We start from the raw sequence: 18,177 nt of genomic DNA, 5'->3' as shown, positions 1-18,177 counted from the left end.
CGTTAATATACGATGTTTTTCTCTCTCTGACTTACTTCACTCTGTATGACAGTCTCTAGATCCATCCACGTCTCTACAAATGACCCAATTTCGTTCCTTTTTATGGCTGAGTAATATTCCATTGTATACATGTACCACATCTTCTTTATCCATTCGTCTGTCGATGGGCATTTAGACTACTGGCTCTTTTATGTTCCAGTCTCTGCAGATGTGGACCTTTGTTCGCCTCCAGAAATTACTGTAGTTTCTTCCAATCTAACTCTAGAACCAGCCTCATGGTGTTGACACCTGGCTGTCCTCCAAGGCGGGAGGGCCCAGAGCTGCTGGCCTGTTCGGTCATGGCTCAGCCTCTGCACTTACCCCTTCTCCACCTCATTAAGGAGTTGCTACCATTGCTAGGCCCTGATTCAAGATCAGCTTCCAATTTTTGGCTGCCCTTACACTGCAGTTTCTCTTTGCCCTCAGCCTCAGAGAGTTGAGACCTTGTTTACTGCTCTGAAACGTCTCCTGGGACCATGTTAGGGGACTGGGCTCTGGAGGTTGGACCAGCAGGCAGAAAGAAGCATCTCTACTCCGTCATCTTCCTGGGTATGAGTCGGCCTCCCCACCTCAGCCAGGGGGCTCTCCTGTACCCAGGTACGGGGGAAAAGGGGGCACACCTTAGTTGAGACCCTCAGCAAAAACACTGCCTATGCCCAGAGGTCAGAGGAGTAAAGAAACAGTCTAGGCAGACAGCATGGGTGAGTCCATTTGGTGAAAGAAGCAGGAATGGTTTTCAATCTTCACTCCAAACAGGAATTTCTCAGGCTGGAGAGTGGATTTTTTTTTAACCTCTGGCTATAAGAACCTTCTGATATTCATAGCCCGGCTCGAATCCCATTTCCTGAAAATGGCATCAGTTCTGCTCTACCAGAAGCGTCCCCTCCACCTGCCCCCCTCCACTGAATGCCAGCCTACATATCTAGTCATCACATTCTCTTCTTCTTTAGTCTCAGAGGTTTCCTTTATAGCCCACTGTGCTGGTTTTTGCCTTTTCAAATTGCTCTTAAAGTTTTAAGGCTGTTGTTAAAGTTTTTAAACTGCAAGCAGCTCCCTCTACCCCCAGGTGAGGACCCCAGGTGAGTTGTTTATATCTCCCAAGAGGAGATAATAGAAAAACTCTACAGGTAATGAACACTTTCCAATTTCAAGATGCTGTACATTATCATATTTAACCTACACCATGATCTTATGGGGGGTTTAATTGTTTTAAATCTCATTTGGAAAGATAAGGAAACAGGCTCAGAGAACTTCAGTGATTCCAGTCACATGGCTGGTAGAGGCAAGAAGCAGACTTCGAATAAATAAAAACTTAGGATTGTCTGACCCTAAATCATGACCCCTGAGAAAGTATTCAGTCCTCCCCTGCCCCAGCCTTTTTCTTCCATTATAACTTGTTCCAACGACATAATGCAGAAATCTTGCAACCCAGACTTTTCATCACTGTGAATTTCCTGAGATAAAATGCTGCTTCTTGCTGAACAATGGGAAGGATGACCCAATTCCTACAAATAACGATTTAAAATAAGGTTCTGAAGTGTGTCTGCCTCCTTGCCTTTCAGCATCCTAATAAGCCAGGCTATCAGCTTGTCCCGTCTGTTCTGCACAACGCAATCCTTCCTCAACTAGTGAATCCACACTGACCCCTGAATACAGTTAGCCATACGGAAATCCCTGCCCTGATTCCCAAGGACGGCAGCAACAACTGGGCCAGCTCTGCTCCAGTGCAGACCCGGCCTTGAGCAATGGATGCTCTGATCCCATTGCTCCAAAGCCGCTTCTGCTCAGGTACATTTTAAAGCTATTTTTCATTAAAAACATTTAGGAGGTTTTGAACAAAAGTTATCAGAAAAGGAGTCATCAGTGAATATCATGCCTGTGCTCCACAAAACTCTATTTGGCCTTCTTTTTTGTAAGGGGTAAAAATAGTAACCTGCAGTGACCAGGTGATCTAAACGAACATCACTAATGAGGGCACGTGGATATCATGTGCCTTTGGATGGGTTGCCCTGAGAGGGATGTGGCATCAATGATATCACATAACATTTTGGCTGGAAACACATAACCTGAATCTAATGTAACCCAAATTGAGGAACATTCCACAACATAATTGGCCTTACTGTTAAATAATGTCAGTATCATGAAAGATGATGGAAAAGGCTAGAGAATGATTCTAGATTAAAGAAGACTAAAGAGAAATAACGAAATGCAATAACAATTCTGAATTCGGACCTATACTAGAGGGAAAAAAATGCTGTAAGGGCTATTCTTGGGACAATTAACCAAATTGAAATATATAGATAAAACTATATAATATTAACTTTACTGAATTTAATGACTTGACTGTGGTAACATTAAGAGAATACCCTTGTTCTTGAGAAATACATGTATTAAGGGGCCAAAGGGGCATGATGTTACCTAATCTCAAATAGTTCAGGAAAAAATAATGTGTGTCTTATGGTAGAGGGAAGGAGACAGAGAGAGAGAGAATGGAAAAATAAAATAATAGATTGGTAAAATAAATGTGACAAAATGTTAAAAATTGGTAAATCTGGGTAAAAGTATACAGGAGTTCTCTATTATTCTTGCAAATTTTCTGGAAGTTTAAAATTATGTTTTTTATGAAAAAATAACTCTATGAGGGTAAAATAGAGTTGAAGTCCCCAGTTAAAGAAAAGATACATTGACTTTGTCGGGGGGAGGGGAGTGTAAAGGGGGCTGTGGGGAGCGAAACAGAAACTAAGTCCCTCCGTAACCGTCGCATCATCATTTAATTCAGCTGAGTCAATATTTACTAACTAGCCACTAATCAAAATAACTGATTATATGACTAAATTCAAGTGTTTATTATGTTATTACCTTTTTTGTTTTTTCTGGCCGCACTACGCGGCTTGCAGGATCTTAGTTCCCTGACCAGGCAGGGACTGACTGAACCCGGGCCCTGGCAGTGAACGTGCCGACTGACTTACCACCTGACTGCCAGGGGATTCCCTTCAAATATTTATTACCTTTCAAATGACTTATCCGAGCCACAGATTAAAAATTCCCAAATGGCCAAATCCCATGGAGGTATTAGGACTGTGTGCTCTCTGCTTCTAGCTGCATATTTAAAAACAACCAGGGCAATAATCATTGCTGGCATGGTCTTAGGTATTGCATGTGGCTATGTGTTACCTGTTTCCTCTACTCCCCCAGATCAGCAGCGGTAGGTCTTCTGCATTTCCTTATCACACAGGGATGGTTGGGGGAAACGTTTGAGCGATATTATTTTTGTCTGGGACCCTGGCCGGCAAACTGACCTGAAGCCCTAGTCCAGCCATTTGGAATCCTGTCTTTTTCAGCGTTTTCATTCAACTGCTAAATTAGCCTTGGATCCTGCTCCGTGGCTCAGATTCAGAAAACCAAGCAGGGGTGGCCTCCTATGATCACCTCTCAGCAAACCTAAGCCCCAGAGAAACAGGAGGTTCTCAGGCCCTGCTCTTGCAAAGAAGAGTTTCATGCCTCAGCCTAGGAGCTCATCTCAAATGCCCGGATCCATTTTTCTCTTATCCAGTCAACTTCAAAGCACATTTACCAAATTTCAAATAAAATATCCTAGTTATAAGTTCTACACATATGCCTGCTGGAAACCCAAACTCCTGATGAAGTACTTTTCTCACTTAAGAAGCAGATTGAGTTTAATAAAGAATTACTTAACTGGTGATTGGCAGATAATGCCTATGTTAAGATCAGCTATAGTTTGAGGTACAGTCTTTCTGCTTGACAGCTCTTCCTCAGGGTTCTTTCTCTAAGCTCTCTTTCCAATAGGCCTTTACCATGATTTCAATGACGACTTTTGTGCTGACGCGTCAAAAATCTCCATCTCCCGACAGATTTCCTCCTCCAGACTCTGGACCCATTATCTCCAATTGCTTCTCTGACAACTTTAGCGTCTTTTGGTGCACCTACAATTTGTCACGTCCCAGACACACCTCGTTATCTTCCTGTCCATACCACCATCTCCTATAGGTACCATCCTTTACCTTATGACCCAAGCCAGGGACCCGAGTGACATCCTAATCCACTCCGTATATACTCTTCACACAGCGCTGGGAGGGATCTTTTTAAAACTTCAAGTGTGACTGTGTTTCTTCCTGCTTTAAATGTGACTCCCCAATAAAGTTCAAACTTCTTAACATAACCCTTTATGAACAGCTGTACACTTACCTCTCCGAAGAGCTTTCTTACTTTCTACCCTTCCTTTGCATTCTAGGTTCCAGCCATAATCTATTTTATTTCTCCAAGCATAAAATGTTTTTCTTCACCTCTAGATCTTCACACATATCATTTTCATTATTCATGAAGCTCTTGCTTAACTTCGTCTGGTTGATTCCTTCAGGATCACATGCCCCAGAAAGTCTTGGGCAAACCTCTCAGGTCCAGTCACACTGGCCTCTTCCTTCAAGGAAGAGGGTGTCATGGGCACTCCATCCTCAGGACTTCGTACTGCTGTTCCCTGTGTTTAGAACTCTCCCTGAGATAATCTCATGGCTCCTTTTTAAAGTCCTTATTAATATGTTGCCTTCCCTGGAAGCTCTTCCTTGACCACCATATCTAGAATCGCGAGCTTCACCTTTGACACGCTCAACCCTCTTTGTGGCTTCATTTCCCTTCATAGCCCTGTATCTGACGCACTACGTATTTTACTTATTTGGTTGCTTGTCTGTCTCCTCTACTTGCATGTAAGCTTCATGAAAACAAGGATTTTCTTCTGGGGTCTGCTCACTATGCTAGACCAGCACCTTAGGGATATTACATACGTGGAACATAGTAGGTATGTAGGAAAACTTTACTAAACAAATGAAAGATTAAAGTAAGTTTTTCTGGCTGTTACTTCCCCACAAATATGGGGAGAAACTTCATCATTTCATTTTAGAAGTGGAATACCTCAGCATAGCTCATGAAGTGTCAGTGTGCTAGGGAAAGCATAGTTTGAGAACTTCTGGTTCCCAATATCATATAAGGTAACAAAGGAATCTTACAAAATAAAATACCTACCTGGAAAATAAAAGCCATTTTCATCACATCTTGCAATAACCTTCTGGCCTTTGAGTGGATCTAATTTTTTGGATTTGTTTTTCTTTGTTGGAGTTCCTTGAATTTTCTGTTGCTAAAAAAAAAAACCATTAATAGTTGATAGAAAAAGTAAGTGCATACAGTGAAAGTCACAGATACAGGATAGCGTGTGATTCTTTACTTAGAACCACACTGTTGAGGAATTACAGGACATGCATATACTGTATACTCACTCTGGAGTGCTTTCTGTTCTATGCTGTTGGGAACAGGCTTTTAAAACTGAACTGATATGGGAAACACTGCACATAGAAAATGAGGCAGAATTTACAGTCTAAATCTAATCAAGCTTTGTTAAAACAAAACAAAAAAAGGCAGCCTTTTCCAGAGAATTTAAACAGGATCCAGAGTTTTAAACTATAATATTCAATATATGCATACACGATCCAAAATGCAACATACAAAAAAAACAAGCAAACATGACCAATTCTCAAGGTAAAAGGAAATCAACAGATCACAGTATTTAGATGGCTCAGGTGTTGGAATAATCAGATTAAGCTGCAAATCAGCAGTTATAATCATGGTACATGAGGTAAAGGTAAATACTCTTGAAATGAACAGTAAGGTAGTTGTTTTCAGCAGAGAAAAAGGAACTATAAAAAAATAACCAAATGGAAATTTTAGAAGTAAAAAAAAACCCAACAATATCTGGAAGGGCTAAATAGCAGAACTGATACGATGGAGGAAAGAGACCTGAAGACAAATGAACAGAAATCATCCAGTCTGAAGAACAGAGAAAAAAAGATATTTAAAACTGAGCAAGGGCCTTCCTGTTCCAGATAACCCCTTCAAAGCCCAGCTCAGTTACAATCTCTCTGGGAAGATTTTACCCCCAGGCAATTTCAGAAAAAAACAAAGGAAAGTACTGCTCTGTTATTTCCAAATGCTACCACATGAATCAAGGCTTTGAGTGAATGTGATTGTTGTGTCCACTACAGGAAGAAACTGGTAGCTTCATTTTTGATCTGTAAAGTCCAATTCTATCTAAAGTCCTATTTTCTATGCTTGATGACTGATCATTCCATCATCCAGAAAAGTCATTATTTTTGATTTCCAATCAATTTGAGGACCAACGATCTTTTAAAATAAATTGAAAATGAATTACTAGAAAACAAAATAAAAAACAGACATATAGTGTTTGGGTTTCTAGGTAAAATCTATTTAAGAATTCTGAAAAGCAATTGGTAGCAAATGGGTTGGAAAAGAAGACAAGAATTCAAAGTACCACCAAATTGGTAGGGTGTTTACCATTTCTTTCCTCTGGTATTCCCTGGTCTGACCTCAAGACAGCCGAGAACACAGAAGTGGATGCCAGGGTATAGACAGAGCTCTAAAAGAAGCCCTCTAGTTCTGGCTTGAGGAATGGAAAAAGGAACTCCTAACCCTTGGAGAGAATACAGAAATCCTTCTCCCCTTTCTCCCTCCACACTCAGACCTCAGTCCCTAAGCAATTCTGTACAGTGGCAGCAGTGTTGGCAATACGAGCCTGGAGGAGCCAAAACTCTGCAGGAGTGGAATATTCTTGCTACAACAGGGTGGGTGAACCCCCACTGTTCTCTCTATGTATCTAACCTCTGTTTGGTCCCAAAGGCAAGCACAATATGTGGAAGCACGCGACTGAGTTAGGGACATAAAACCCTGGATTTCTGGCTGAGGGACTGAAAAGAGGAACCCTAGGAAACCAGAAATTACTAGGAAGGTCACTTATATTAGAAAATGGAAGGCCAAGTATTACCCCAATACCAAAACAGGCAAAGACATCACAAGAAAAAGAACACTACAGTCCTATATTCCTCATGAATATAGATGCAAAAATCTCTTAAGAAAATATCAGCAAAAAATCCAGCAACATATGAGAAGAATTATACACAATGACCAAGTAGGAGTTATCCAAGGAATGCACAGCTAATTTAACATCCATAATTATGGATCCACAATTAATGTAATACTCCAAATTAATATAGTAAAGAATAAAACCATATTATTATCTTAATGCATGAAGAAGGAGCATCTGACAAAATCCAACAGCCTTTCATGATAAAGACTCTCAACAAACCAGGAATAGAAGGAGACTTCCTCAACTTGATGAAAAGCTGCTGTGAAAAGCCTACAGCAAGCATGACACTTAATGGTGAAATATGGGATGGTTTCCCCTTAAGATCAGAAACAAGGCCAGGCACTCTTGCAACTTCTACTTAACATTGTACTTGATGTTCTAGCCAGTGCAATCAGGCAAGAAAAAAATAAAGGCATCCAGACTGGAAAGGAATGGGTAAAGTTGTCTTTCTTCATAAATGATATAATCCTATATGTGGAAAACCCTGGGGAAAGCACACAAACACTACTAGAGTTAACAAGTTTTGCAAGATGTCATGATGCAAGATAAATATACAAAAAAGAAAAAATTGTATCTCTATGTACTAATAATGAACAGTCTGAAAATAAACTTAAGAAAAGAATTCCATTTATAGCATCAAAAAGAACAGACCAGGGAATAAATTTATCAAAAATAAATGAAAAGCTCATACTGAAAACTACAAAACACTGCTGAGAGAAATGAAAGATCTAAGAAGTTGAATATCACGTTCATGGACGAGAAAACTTGATATTGTTAAAATAATCATTTTTACCAAACTGATCTATAGATTCTACATAACTCAAACAAAATCCCAGTAATTTTTTTTTTGCCAAAATTGAGATGCTGATCTTAAAATTTACACATAAATGTAAATGACCCAGAAGAGCCAAAATAATTTTGAAAAAGAACAAATTTGGCAGACTTAGTCTTCTTAATTTCAAAACTTACTCTAAAGCTTCAGTAATTAAGAAAGTGTGGTCCTGAATTAAGGATAGTCATATGATCAGTGGAACAGTATTCAGAGTCCAGAAATAAATTCTTACATTTATGGTCAATTGATTTTTGACACTTTGGAAAAGCTTTTGGCAGTTTCTTTAAAAATTAAACATAAACTTACTGTATGCCCTGGAAATATCACTATTAGACATCTAGCCAAGAGAAATAGAAATTTTTATCACACAAACATTTTTATGTGAATGTTCGTATCAGCATTATTCACAGTAATGGAAAGGTGGAAATAATCCAAACGTCAGTGGACTGGGGAAATGGGTAAACAAATTGTGGTATATCAATGCAATGGAATATTACTCAGCCATTTATATATGAAACTTACAGAAAACACAAATTTATAGAGACAGAAATTGATTAGTGGTTACCTGGGACTTGAGGTGTAAATGGAGACTGACTCCAAATAGGTATGAGGGATCTTTTCTGGGTGATGGAAATGTTCTGAAACTGGATTGTAGTGGTGGTTGAAGCTCTGTCAGTTTTGCTAAAAATCACTGAATTGAAATAGGCGAATTTTATGGTGTGAAAATTATATTTGTATACATCTGCCTTTTTAAAAAAGGTTAAAATAGGCAGCCATCTATTTCTTGTTTCCTCTGTGTAACTGCTCATGGTATTTTGCAGATAGTGGGCTGAAGAAGTGAATGAACATAGAAGCTTCTGAATCTACTCTTAAATCAAAAAGTAAACAAAATAGGCCTTTTTCTTCAAATTGCTATATTGTAGAAAATGGGGGTTTTCCCACCCAGATTTTTTTCATTTTTTTCCTTTCTTGACCCTTATTAATTTTTGGATTTCTCAAAGAAATTAGTCCTCCAACCCAATCAAAGCACCCAGTGACATCATTCACCAGCTTCTCATCTTTGCAGACCATCAAGTGCCCCTCTTCTCCATGATACAAAGCCAATATAAACTGTTTTCACATGCATTTTGATGCCATCTTTTTGCACTGCTATAGCTATATCATCAATAAAGTATTCGATGCATATTTTATGAGCTCATCTGCTGGCCTTCACTTAAGCAAGTCTCTAATTTATGAGGCAATTGACAATAAAAATTTAAATAACTTCAGGTGGTGTGAACACCACTTACTCTTGGGTCATGATTCATGTTCAGTATGGTTTGGGCTCCTGAAACCCGCAGCTCATTTCCCTGGTGCCCTGATATAACTGAGCATTTTGCAGCCATCTATCATTTGTATCTGTTTGGTGATACTTTTCAGGTTCACTAAAAGAAGTGGGAGTATGCTTTATTTCCTGGGAGCTGAAAAGTTAGAGCTAGGTCCTCAGGGAAGAAATGATGAACTAAGGGCTTAAAGTCTCTTGCAGGATGGTGGGATATGATCAAGTCTTCAGACCTGTGTTGCTTGTAGCCTACGTGGCCACAGACAAAAATGTAAGATGAACACCACCCTTTTGTTTATGATGTTCCCATCTAGTTGAATTTTGCTGGGGACCCTCTATTCTCATGGAATTTCTATTTTTACCGAGGTACTCAATACGTCAAAGAGGATGGCCCAACATCATTGGTAGATGGTGAATGTCATCTGCCTGTTCCTGGGCTTCACCCAGAGGAGAAACCTAAGCACTCCTTCCCGTGGGCAATCAGAATGACCTCCTGCCCATCTGAAATGGCCTCAAAGGGAGGAGACTGGACCAGGGGACAGGAGAAATGGGACTGAGTGCTGTCCAGGTGGCTGTGTGACTTCGGGCAGTCTATTAACATTTCTGGGCTTCAGTTTCTACATGTGCAAAATAAGCGGATAAAATAAATGATCTCTAACATCCTCTCGTATCTGTCCAGGAGAGTCTAGGCCTTACTAGCCTTTCTGCAGTGCAGGGGAAACCGTCAGGCTATGTGTGTACACGGACAGGAACACAAGCATGATACCCTTGCATGTAGTTTTTACAATATAAGGGAAATGTAATGGCCAGAACTGTGACATGAATAGCAGTGTTTTCCATCATAATACTCCAAAGAGATGCCCACACCACAGTTTCCTACAGTCAGTTCCTCGATGGAAGATTCCATGTACAGTATATTCTCATTATTGATAGAATTTAGGATCTTGAGAATTTGGACTAAGCCAAATTAAATCAGCTGTTGCATAAATACCTCACCTGTACATAAAGTGAACTTCCAAAGCCACCTTACTTCACACCATCAGTGTTCACATCAAAGACCAATCAGCCAGGGAGGTGCTATTGGTCCCTGAGGCATCAGACAGTCTTATCACCTCCAAACCGGTAACAACCTGTTATTACAAAAGATGTCCACATCGATTCCAGAAAGCCATTTCTCCCCTTTAGATTTCATCAACAGACCAGACATTTATTAGAACCTATGCCTAGATATATTTAAAATTTCTTTTCAAAATTCTAAATGAGTATAATCACATAATTTAAATAGCTCCCTTTTATCTCTAGATTCCAAATACTGATTCTCTCAATATCCTAGCCAGAAGCTAACCAATGTGATTGTTTTCTACAGTTTCACATGTACAAATCTGTGAAGTCAGTTGCCAGAAATCATCAGGGAGCTCTTTTTTTTTTTTTTTTCCCATAGTTGTCACTCACTTCCCAATTCATCTGATATAGGAAAACCACTCACTCTGTGAGGACCTTCCCTGCAAGGGCAGCAGCAATGAACGGAAGCGATACAGAGGGCTGCCGGTGTTCATTTTTAACACACTGAAAATGCCACCTAAGAAACTGTCTTTTTAAATCGCTTGAAAGTATCACCCCCCATTCGAGTCATTCACACATCTGTGAGTTTACCTGAAAGAATCATTACAGCTACTAAAGGGCTTTGCATACTCACATTCACTTTGCTCTTGTTTCCAACAGCTACTACTATTGGCAAGAATTCATTTCTGGCTGTTTCCACAGCACGTAGCTTTATGGAAGGAACTGTTCACTGTACACTCAGTGATTCTTCCATATCCCTGCAGAGGCAACTCAGCTACACCACAGATAGAGCAGAGAAGCCGTGGCGAAACAAACCTACAGGGCCAGCGTTAATACAATGGTTCATTCACAGAAATAGAACATTGGTCTCCCAGGGTGGAAGGACATCGATCAGGGCAGCTAGGCACACCATCCCTTCAGCCACAAAGTTGACAGCACCTTTCCAGAAAGATGATATCCTGCTGTTTTTGAGTCTTGCCAAAGACTTTAGAGACCCCGTACAGCCCATACTAGAGGACATTAGCTGCCCTGTTCCTTTCCTGCCATCAGTCACCTATGCACGTGCACAATACAAGCATGCTACTGGGCTTTAAAATGAAATCTATGGGGACTTCCCTGGCAGCCCAGTGGTTAAGACTCTGCACTTCCAATGCCGGGGGTGCGGGTTCGATCCCTGGTCCGGGAACTAAGACCCCACATGCTGCATGGTGCGGCCAAAAAAGAATTAAAAAAATAAAATAAATAAAATAAAATAACATTCTTTACAAAAAAAAGAAAGAAATCTATGGAGGACAAGAGTCGGAGGGGATGGAGAATGAGAGAACAAGAAATGCTAGCACTAAATAAATAAGCTGACCCATCTCTAGGTTCAGGTGCCTGGGAGTAGCTGCATGCCAGCTTCAGTGAGGAAGTCAGATAGGCAATGATGCTGGCAGTTAGGGATGCTGTCCACTGGATAATTTGATCTTGCCTTGTCTCCAAAATTCAGAGAATCCAATTCACTTCTTTGCCAGATTCAATTATCAAGTGATGTAGATCAGGATCCAACATAGTCTACCCTCCTTTCATTTCATTACTTAGTTTCAAGGTCATGCTCTCAGGTTTGCATTGGTGGAGTAAAGTTACTAAATGTTTGATGCTTTAGAATTTTCCATTTAACAAACAACATGTTTTCACATCAGGTACAGAATGCACTTCCATGATGTAACTACAACTAGTCTTCGGCTCAAAATCTTGTCATAAAACCACTATATTTTTTCCTGCCCCAAATCACTGAACTCTGCTGGACCCAATCCCCAAACTGTACTAGTGGCAGTTCCAATGGCTTGTCTGTCCATGTTTTGTCCTTAAAGCCAAGTAAAGTCTGTGACTGTGCTAATCAAGGTAATACACGTAGTGTCAGGCATGTTCTGACCTTTCCCCTCGCTAGGATACCTAATTATAAGACCAGAATATTTGCAAACTGTCTCTGAATAATTCAACTCTTTTTAAAACCTTGGTGAGGAGGACAGAGCCAGCCTGGAGCATTTTCTGACCTTCACTATCTCTCCCTTCATTTAGATTTAGAGGGGTTTCTCCACCACGAGAGTATCCAGGGTCTGCATCCCTTTTAGAAATGGGTTCTGGAGAGAATATGAGAAAAAGACCTTACAGGAAAACGTAAATCAGGGGTGGCAAACTCCTGCCCAGCCTCTCTAGGCAGCAGAGTGACCGACCTGTGGTAAAGAATTGAAAGGACTTGGAGCGCTTTCCTTCCTAGGCTATTTGCATTTTAACAGGAGTCGAACCATAAGGCCAAAGAAGTGAAGCTCCAGGTGGAATTTCGTGCCTCAGCCCCTCCGGTCTGAAGACAAAGCTAAGACTCCTTGCAAGATCTCTCACAAGCACAGCAGGTCGGCGCTGGGCTCCCGGGGACACTGAGGACACCGTGCGCGTGAGCCCAAGGCTTAAGGCGGAAGCTGCGGCCAGGAGGTCGTGCAGAGAGAATTATCGTCCCCTTTCAGAAGCCTCAGGCGCTTAGCTGTGCTTTAAAATCCAAAGCAGCACAGGGACGTGCTTTTTCCGAGCTGTTTCCCCCTCCTCCTCAGGGAACATCACAACTTTAGGAAACACAGCGTGAGCAACACGTGTCCCCAAAACTTCTGTGCGGGTTTCCACTTCCCCTCTCCGGGGGCTGCTTCCTGAGCAGATCAGGGACTGGTGAGCTGGTTGGCCTTCCTCTCTTCCCGGTGTGGTTCCTTGTGCTGTGTGAGGGGCTGCTTAGGAAGCACAGGAAACAATTACAGGATGAGGCCCTGAACTACCAGACGGCCCCCAGACAGGCCCCCAGCACTGGGCAAGGGAGAAGACTAAACCACTCCGACAGTCAAATCTCCAGTCAAATCTCAGTCAATAGCAACTCAAAGGGCTTCTGTGGGAGGGTGAACTTACTTTGGGCGTTTTTTTTTTTTTTTTTTTTTTTTTGGTAGTAGCAAAGGAACCTAATAAATATGCATTAGATGCTGAATCGAACGATTTCCCTAGCTTGAAGAGCACACTTGTAACATCTTCTCAGGGAATACTCCCTTGCTGCTCTTTTAGGGAAGAATCAAAGAGAGAAAAACTTGAAATGTTTTAAGTATTTAAACCTGAAAATTACTGCAGCGCTGTGGCCTGCAATTCGGATGTTACTGACATACTTATCTACAGGCAGCTACTCCAGAGATGCACCACGGCCATACACTGGAGCCACTTCTGTGTCATTGCCTGGAGCGTGGACCACCGCCAGCTGTCTGCTGTGGTTGTATACAGATACCTCACACGAGGTGATGGCATAAAAAGAAATGCTGAGCCTTTAAGAAAACTTTTCAAGAGATCTCTGTGCTGGTTACTCTGGGCCATCCACCTGCCCCCAGGTCCGTTCTCTGCCCTGCCCTGCTCCATGCCCCAGGAGGCTGACCCCCAAGGACAACATGACCCAATTTCTCTTGTTGGCTGACTTTCCAATAGGCTGAGCCAATGGGAGGCGAGAGGTCAGAGGGCAGCAGGGGGAGGAAGACTGGGGTATTGGCTCTGTGCTCCCTCCCTGCCCTTTGTCTCTCTAGGAATACCTCCTACTCTGACTAGCGGCCTTCGCTCTTACAGGCTCCAGTAGCAGTATTTCCCTCCACCCTTCAAGTCTGGGGGTGGTGACAACTTCCTGCTATTGCCAGTGCTGGGGTGAAATCCCCTTTCGGCTGCCTTAGACCTGCCTCTGCCTCTGCAAATAGTCCCTTCATTAATGTTTCTTCACTTGGAGTGACTGAATGGGATTCTGTTTCCTGCCTGGACCCTCCTGATAAGCCCTCCACATTCGGTTCTCCTCCTTCAGACTGGGAGGTCAATGACCATCCCCAAACCTGTTTAGGGTAGAATTTATGCCAATGAAAAAAGATGAGCCTTGTGGCAAAAGAGTGCTAGGGCCCACCCAGCTGAAATCTCCAGCCAAGATGGTTGTCTTCAGCTTTAGAATGAAAAGACAATCTGGCAGTGATTTTTGTCCCTGGAGCTGATACCCCCCTTCCCACTCCTAAACATCAGGATACTAGACAGAAACCTTTCTGGATACTATTTAGAGTTGGTGGGAGTTTTTCTTCCCTTCTGTGAATTTCCTTCAGTGGCTGGTCTTCCTGAGCAGGACCCTCTCCTTAAATCCCCAGCTAACTGTGGCACGATCACGACATGGCAGCATCTTCTCTTTGGCATCCTCCTCGCCCATCCCACCCAGGCACCTCACTCTCTCTGGGATTTCAGTCCCACCCTGGCCACATGTCCTACCATTATCTCTCAGGAACCCATCGGGGGTCTGGTTTCCATATGTTAATGTATCACCAAGGCACTGGCCTGAATGTGCACGTGTCATTCTTTGTGTGATGGCATCACTGATGCACAACCCACACCTGCTAATTCCCCACCCTTGCACCAGGGGATCTTCTGTGTCACTGTCACTAAGGAGTCAGTCCTCCTACCAGACCCAAGTATCAGCAGAAGAGACTAAAGTTTTTACTTGTGGAATGAGAAAGGCTGGCTAGTCATAAAGGGTTAAGGTGTGATGCCTCCATTCTCCCCTTAAAGAGCGAATAATGAGAGCTGTAAAAGGATGGGTTACAATGCAAGAATGAAAACTGGTCCAATTATTATTTGGGAGCAAATATAACAAATGACGCTACTTATTCTGACTTCATTTTATATACAACTCAAAGAAATTTCTAAGTCTCCCCAACTAATGTTCTCCTGTGTAGTGTCAAAGTCACAACCCAATATAATGTTTTCAAATCCAAGTGGTCTCTTTCGTCCCTTCATTCTCCCATTCCCATCTCACCCAGCCTCACCCATATCCTCCCTCCTGCTGTGCATTTTCCTAACACTCTCTTTCTCCTGGACAGTTTTCCATGGAGTGGAGCACTCCATTAGCCACTCTTCAAAGCTAGAGACTCCACATTCCTTGCCAGTCTCAACTTGGAAAAGTAACCACGTGCAGCCAGCTGTGTAAGTACATTTCCAAGGCCTCTATTAGGGTTGTTTAGAGCTGCTTAGAATTTAACAAGATTTTCTGCCTCCGAGTTTTTCAAGGCAGCCAAGGTTGGGTGCAGAAAGCCCGCGGGATCTTTCTGGGCCTGGATTCTGTGCGATTTGCTCTGGAGAACAATCCTTATTTACTAAGGAAATGCTGCAGGACAACATAGCTGGAGCTGCCCTAGACCAAGCTCCCAGCGAAAATTAGGGAAGGTTAATTACAACTCAGATGCCCTTGGTGATTTCCACCATACTGCAGCTCTGAGGGCTCAGGACTGGCCAATGACGTTGGACTCTGCAATCATGGCAACAAGAGGGGTGCTGGTGAAGGGAGCTTTCAAGTGGAATTTACAATTTCAGAATTAAGATCTTTCATTATGTAGTCAGTAAGCCAAGCACCTGTCTCCAGGGATGCCACAAAACTAGTGGATTACAGAAATAGGGAGGGACAACTAATCATGTAATGTGCCCAGTATAAGGTGCTGGGCAGAGCAGGTGGGATAATGATTCTTGCCCTACGTCTGATCCTGGGGCCAGCAAGGGACTGCCAGTGAAAGCCTGAGTGGAAAAAGCAGGGCACATTCTAGCCAGATGCTGGCATGTATAGCCACTTCTCCCCGCCTCTGATCCTCACCAACAGAAAAATCATGAAGCTGTCCCAAACTCAGGAACCAATGCGGCAGCTACTTTGGGTGCCAGTGTACTGCAGGGGAAAGTATCAGAGAGCCACAGACCTCCAGACTCCATAACATATTCTGGCGTGGATCAAATAGTGACCACTCCCTTCTGAACACACGTGGGCACTTCTGATTGGGTATCCCATTCCGACCAACTTTTATCACCTTTTGTTACTTGTTATCAATAAACTTTAGGGGGTCTTAATGAAAAACAGAAGGTTTCTTCCTCTCCAAATTACAGTCATTGATCAAAATCTTTGGCCTCTGTTAAAAAAATTTAAAGTGAGACTTTTTTTATATGAATCAATAAAAATGACTTGCATCTGTGATGGATTTTCACCGCAGGATCTCAAAAGGCCTTGCAATCTTGAGCTTTGGTCCGAACCATTTTTCACGCTGAAGGACGAGACTTGTTAGCAGGTCGTGAAATCAACTCAACAGAGCATGATAAAAATGGAATAAAAATACCACACAATACATCACACATGGTAAGGAGAAGTACTGTTTTAAGAAAATAATACAGAAAATCTTCCATTGCAGAGGGCCATGCTGAGAGTGGAAAGAACTCTGTAGATGAGCTGCCACCTATGAACCCCTCCCCGCCCATTCATTACCTATGGACTATTGTCCTGGGCACATGGGTGCTTTCCTGAACTGAGAGTGGGGGCTTTGGTCACCCTATGTAGGGACAGGGCAGTAAAAGGACAGCCTTAGCCCCTGACCAAGAAAGGGGGCAGCAGTGGACTCATCAATACCATTACACAAACTCAATGTCTTCCTCACTCTGGCTCCCACATCAAGTTCCCTCCATTTTTTCTCCTTTGCTTTCTAGGAAGATCTTGAACAAAAAAGTCTGCACTTCCTGTATTTACTTTCTCCACTGCTCTCTACTTCTCCATCCGCTGCACACTGGCTTCCACTCCCAAAATGCCACCGAAATTGTTCTGGCTAAGATCACTAACGATCTCCCTCCTGAAAATCAAATGGTTTTCAGACATCATCCTGTATGACTTTCCTCAGTAATATTTTAACAATGGAAATAGCAATGACGGGCAAGGTGTGTTGAGGGCATTTCCTGTTGAGCATTTAGCGTGGCACACTGTACTGAGCATGTTATGCGCATTGTCTCACAACCATCTTGCAGGTGGCTACTGTGATTTTTCTAATTTAAGGATGAGGGATCTAGGCTTAGAGTGCCTAAGGAAGGTCCACATCTGGAAGTGCTGAGACTTGCATTCAGGTCTCTCTGACTCCAGACCCAGGGCTCTTGCCATGTCTCCTCCTCAGGCTCTGGCATCATAGCTCCCTACCCTGGGCTTTCTGCTCCTCTAGCTTTCCCGTCTTGGCCCTTTCCACAGTCTCCTCTTCCTTTCTCAGCACCTCAAATGACCTCCAAATCTATCTCTTTAACATGGACTTCTCTCCTAAGCTCCAAACACATGGCTGCCTATCGGCCTTTCTCGCCGGGATGCCCTGTGGACATCTAAGAATCAAGAGGACCTAAAGTGAGTTACCTTTCCCTGAAAATCCACTCTGCCTCTCATGGTACCTCTTCCTCTTGTTCTTTCATTCATGTATTCATTCGAATACCTGGGAGTGCCTACAAGGTGCCAAGCAATACTCCAGCAACACTAGGAATACCTAGAACACAATGGACCAAGTCCCACCCTCATTCCAGTGGAGGAGACAGATGATGAACAAATACGTACATAATGTAAGGTGGTGAAACGTGCTGAGAAGAAAACAAAAATGTGGGAAGGGGTTAGAGAATGACAGGGTGTATAGAGGGGCTGTCTCTCTGCGGAGCAGAGGTGACACGGATGTGGTGGTTAACCGTGCCTCTGTCTCCCAGTTGTCCAAGACGGGACGTTTGTGGGTATCCTCAACGTTGCCCTCTGGCTCACCCCACACATTCACTTTCCACCAACTGGTATCTCTTTCACCCATTCCCTCCCCAATGTACCGGCTTGACTCAAGGACTCAACACCTCTCAGTGGAGTCTGCACCTGGTTTTGGTCCTTCCCCCCTACATTAAGCCTCATCTTACTGCCAAAATAATCTTTCCAAGACACAAATCTGTTCATGTCCTCCACTTGCTGAAAATCCCTCGCTGGTATCCATTTCCTACAGGCTTGGTTCCTGATCCTAGGAGAGATTTCCAAGTTCCTTGTATTCTGGGGCCATCTTCCCTTTCCCGTCTTGTCTCCTGCCACGCCCCTGGTGAACATGCCATGTTCTTTCCACCTTCCTGCCTTTGCACAAA

The 18,177-nt window shown here is 42.7% G+C and overlaps 1 protein-coding gene across 1 annotated transcript in view; it reads right to left on the bottom strand.

Moving 5' to 3' along the window:
* Positions 1–18,177, bottom strand: part of VWA3B (von Willebrand factor A domain containing 3B) — a 205,972-nt gene that overhangs the window by 14,533 nt on the left and 173,262 nt on the right. The window contains exon 22 of the mRNA XM_068564559.1: positions 5,077–5,188. Coding sequence (XP_068420660.1) covers positions 5,077–5,188 — 112 coding nt within the window. The remainder of the gene's footprint in view (positions 1–5,076; positions 5,189–18,177) is intronic.

The sequence above is a fragment of the Eschrichtius robustus genome, chromosome 15 (assembly GCF_028021215.1).
Source record: "Eschrichtius robustus isolate mEscRob2 chromosome 15, mEscRob2.pri, whole genome shotgun sequence".
In the NCBI taxonomy this organism is placed as follows: domain Eukaryota; kingdom Metazoa; phylum Chordata; class Mammalia; order Artiodactyla; family Eschrichtiidae; genus Eschrichtius; species Eschrichtius robustus.
The sequence above is the reverse complement of the archived record's forward strand: the minus strand, read 5'-3'. Positions and strand labels throughout refer to the sequence as shown.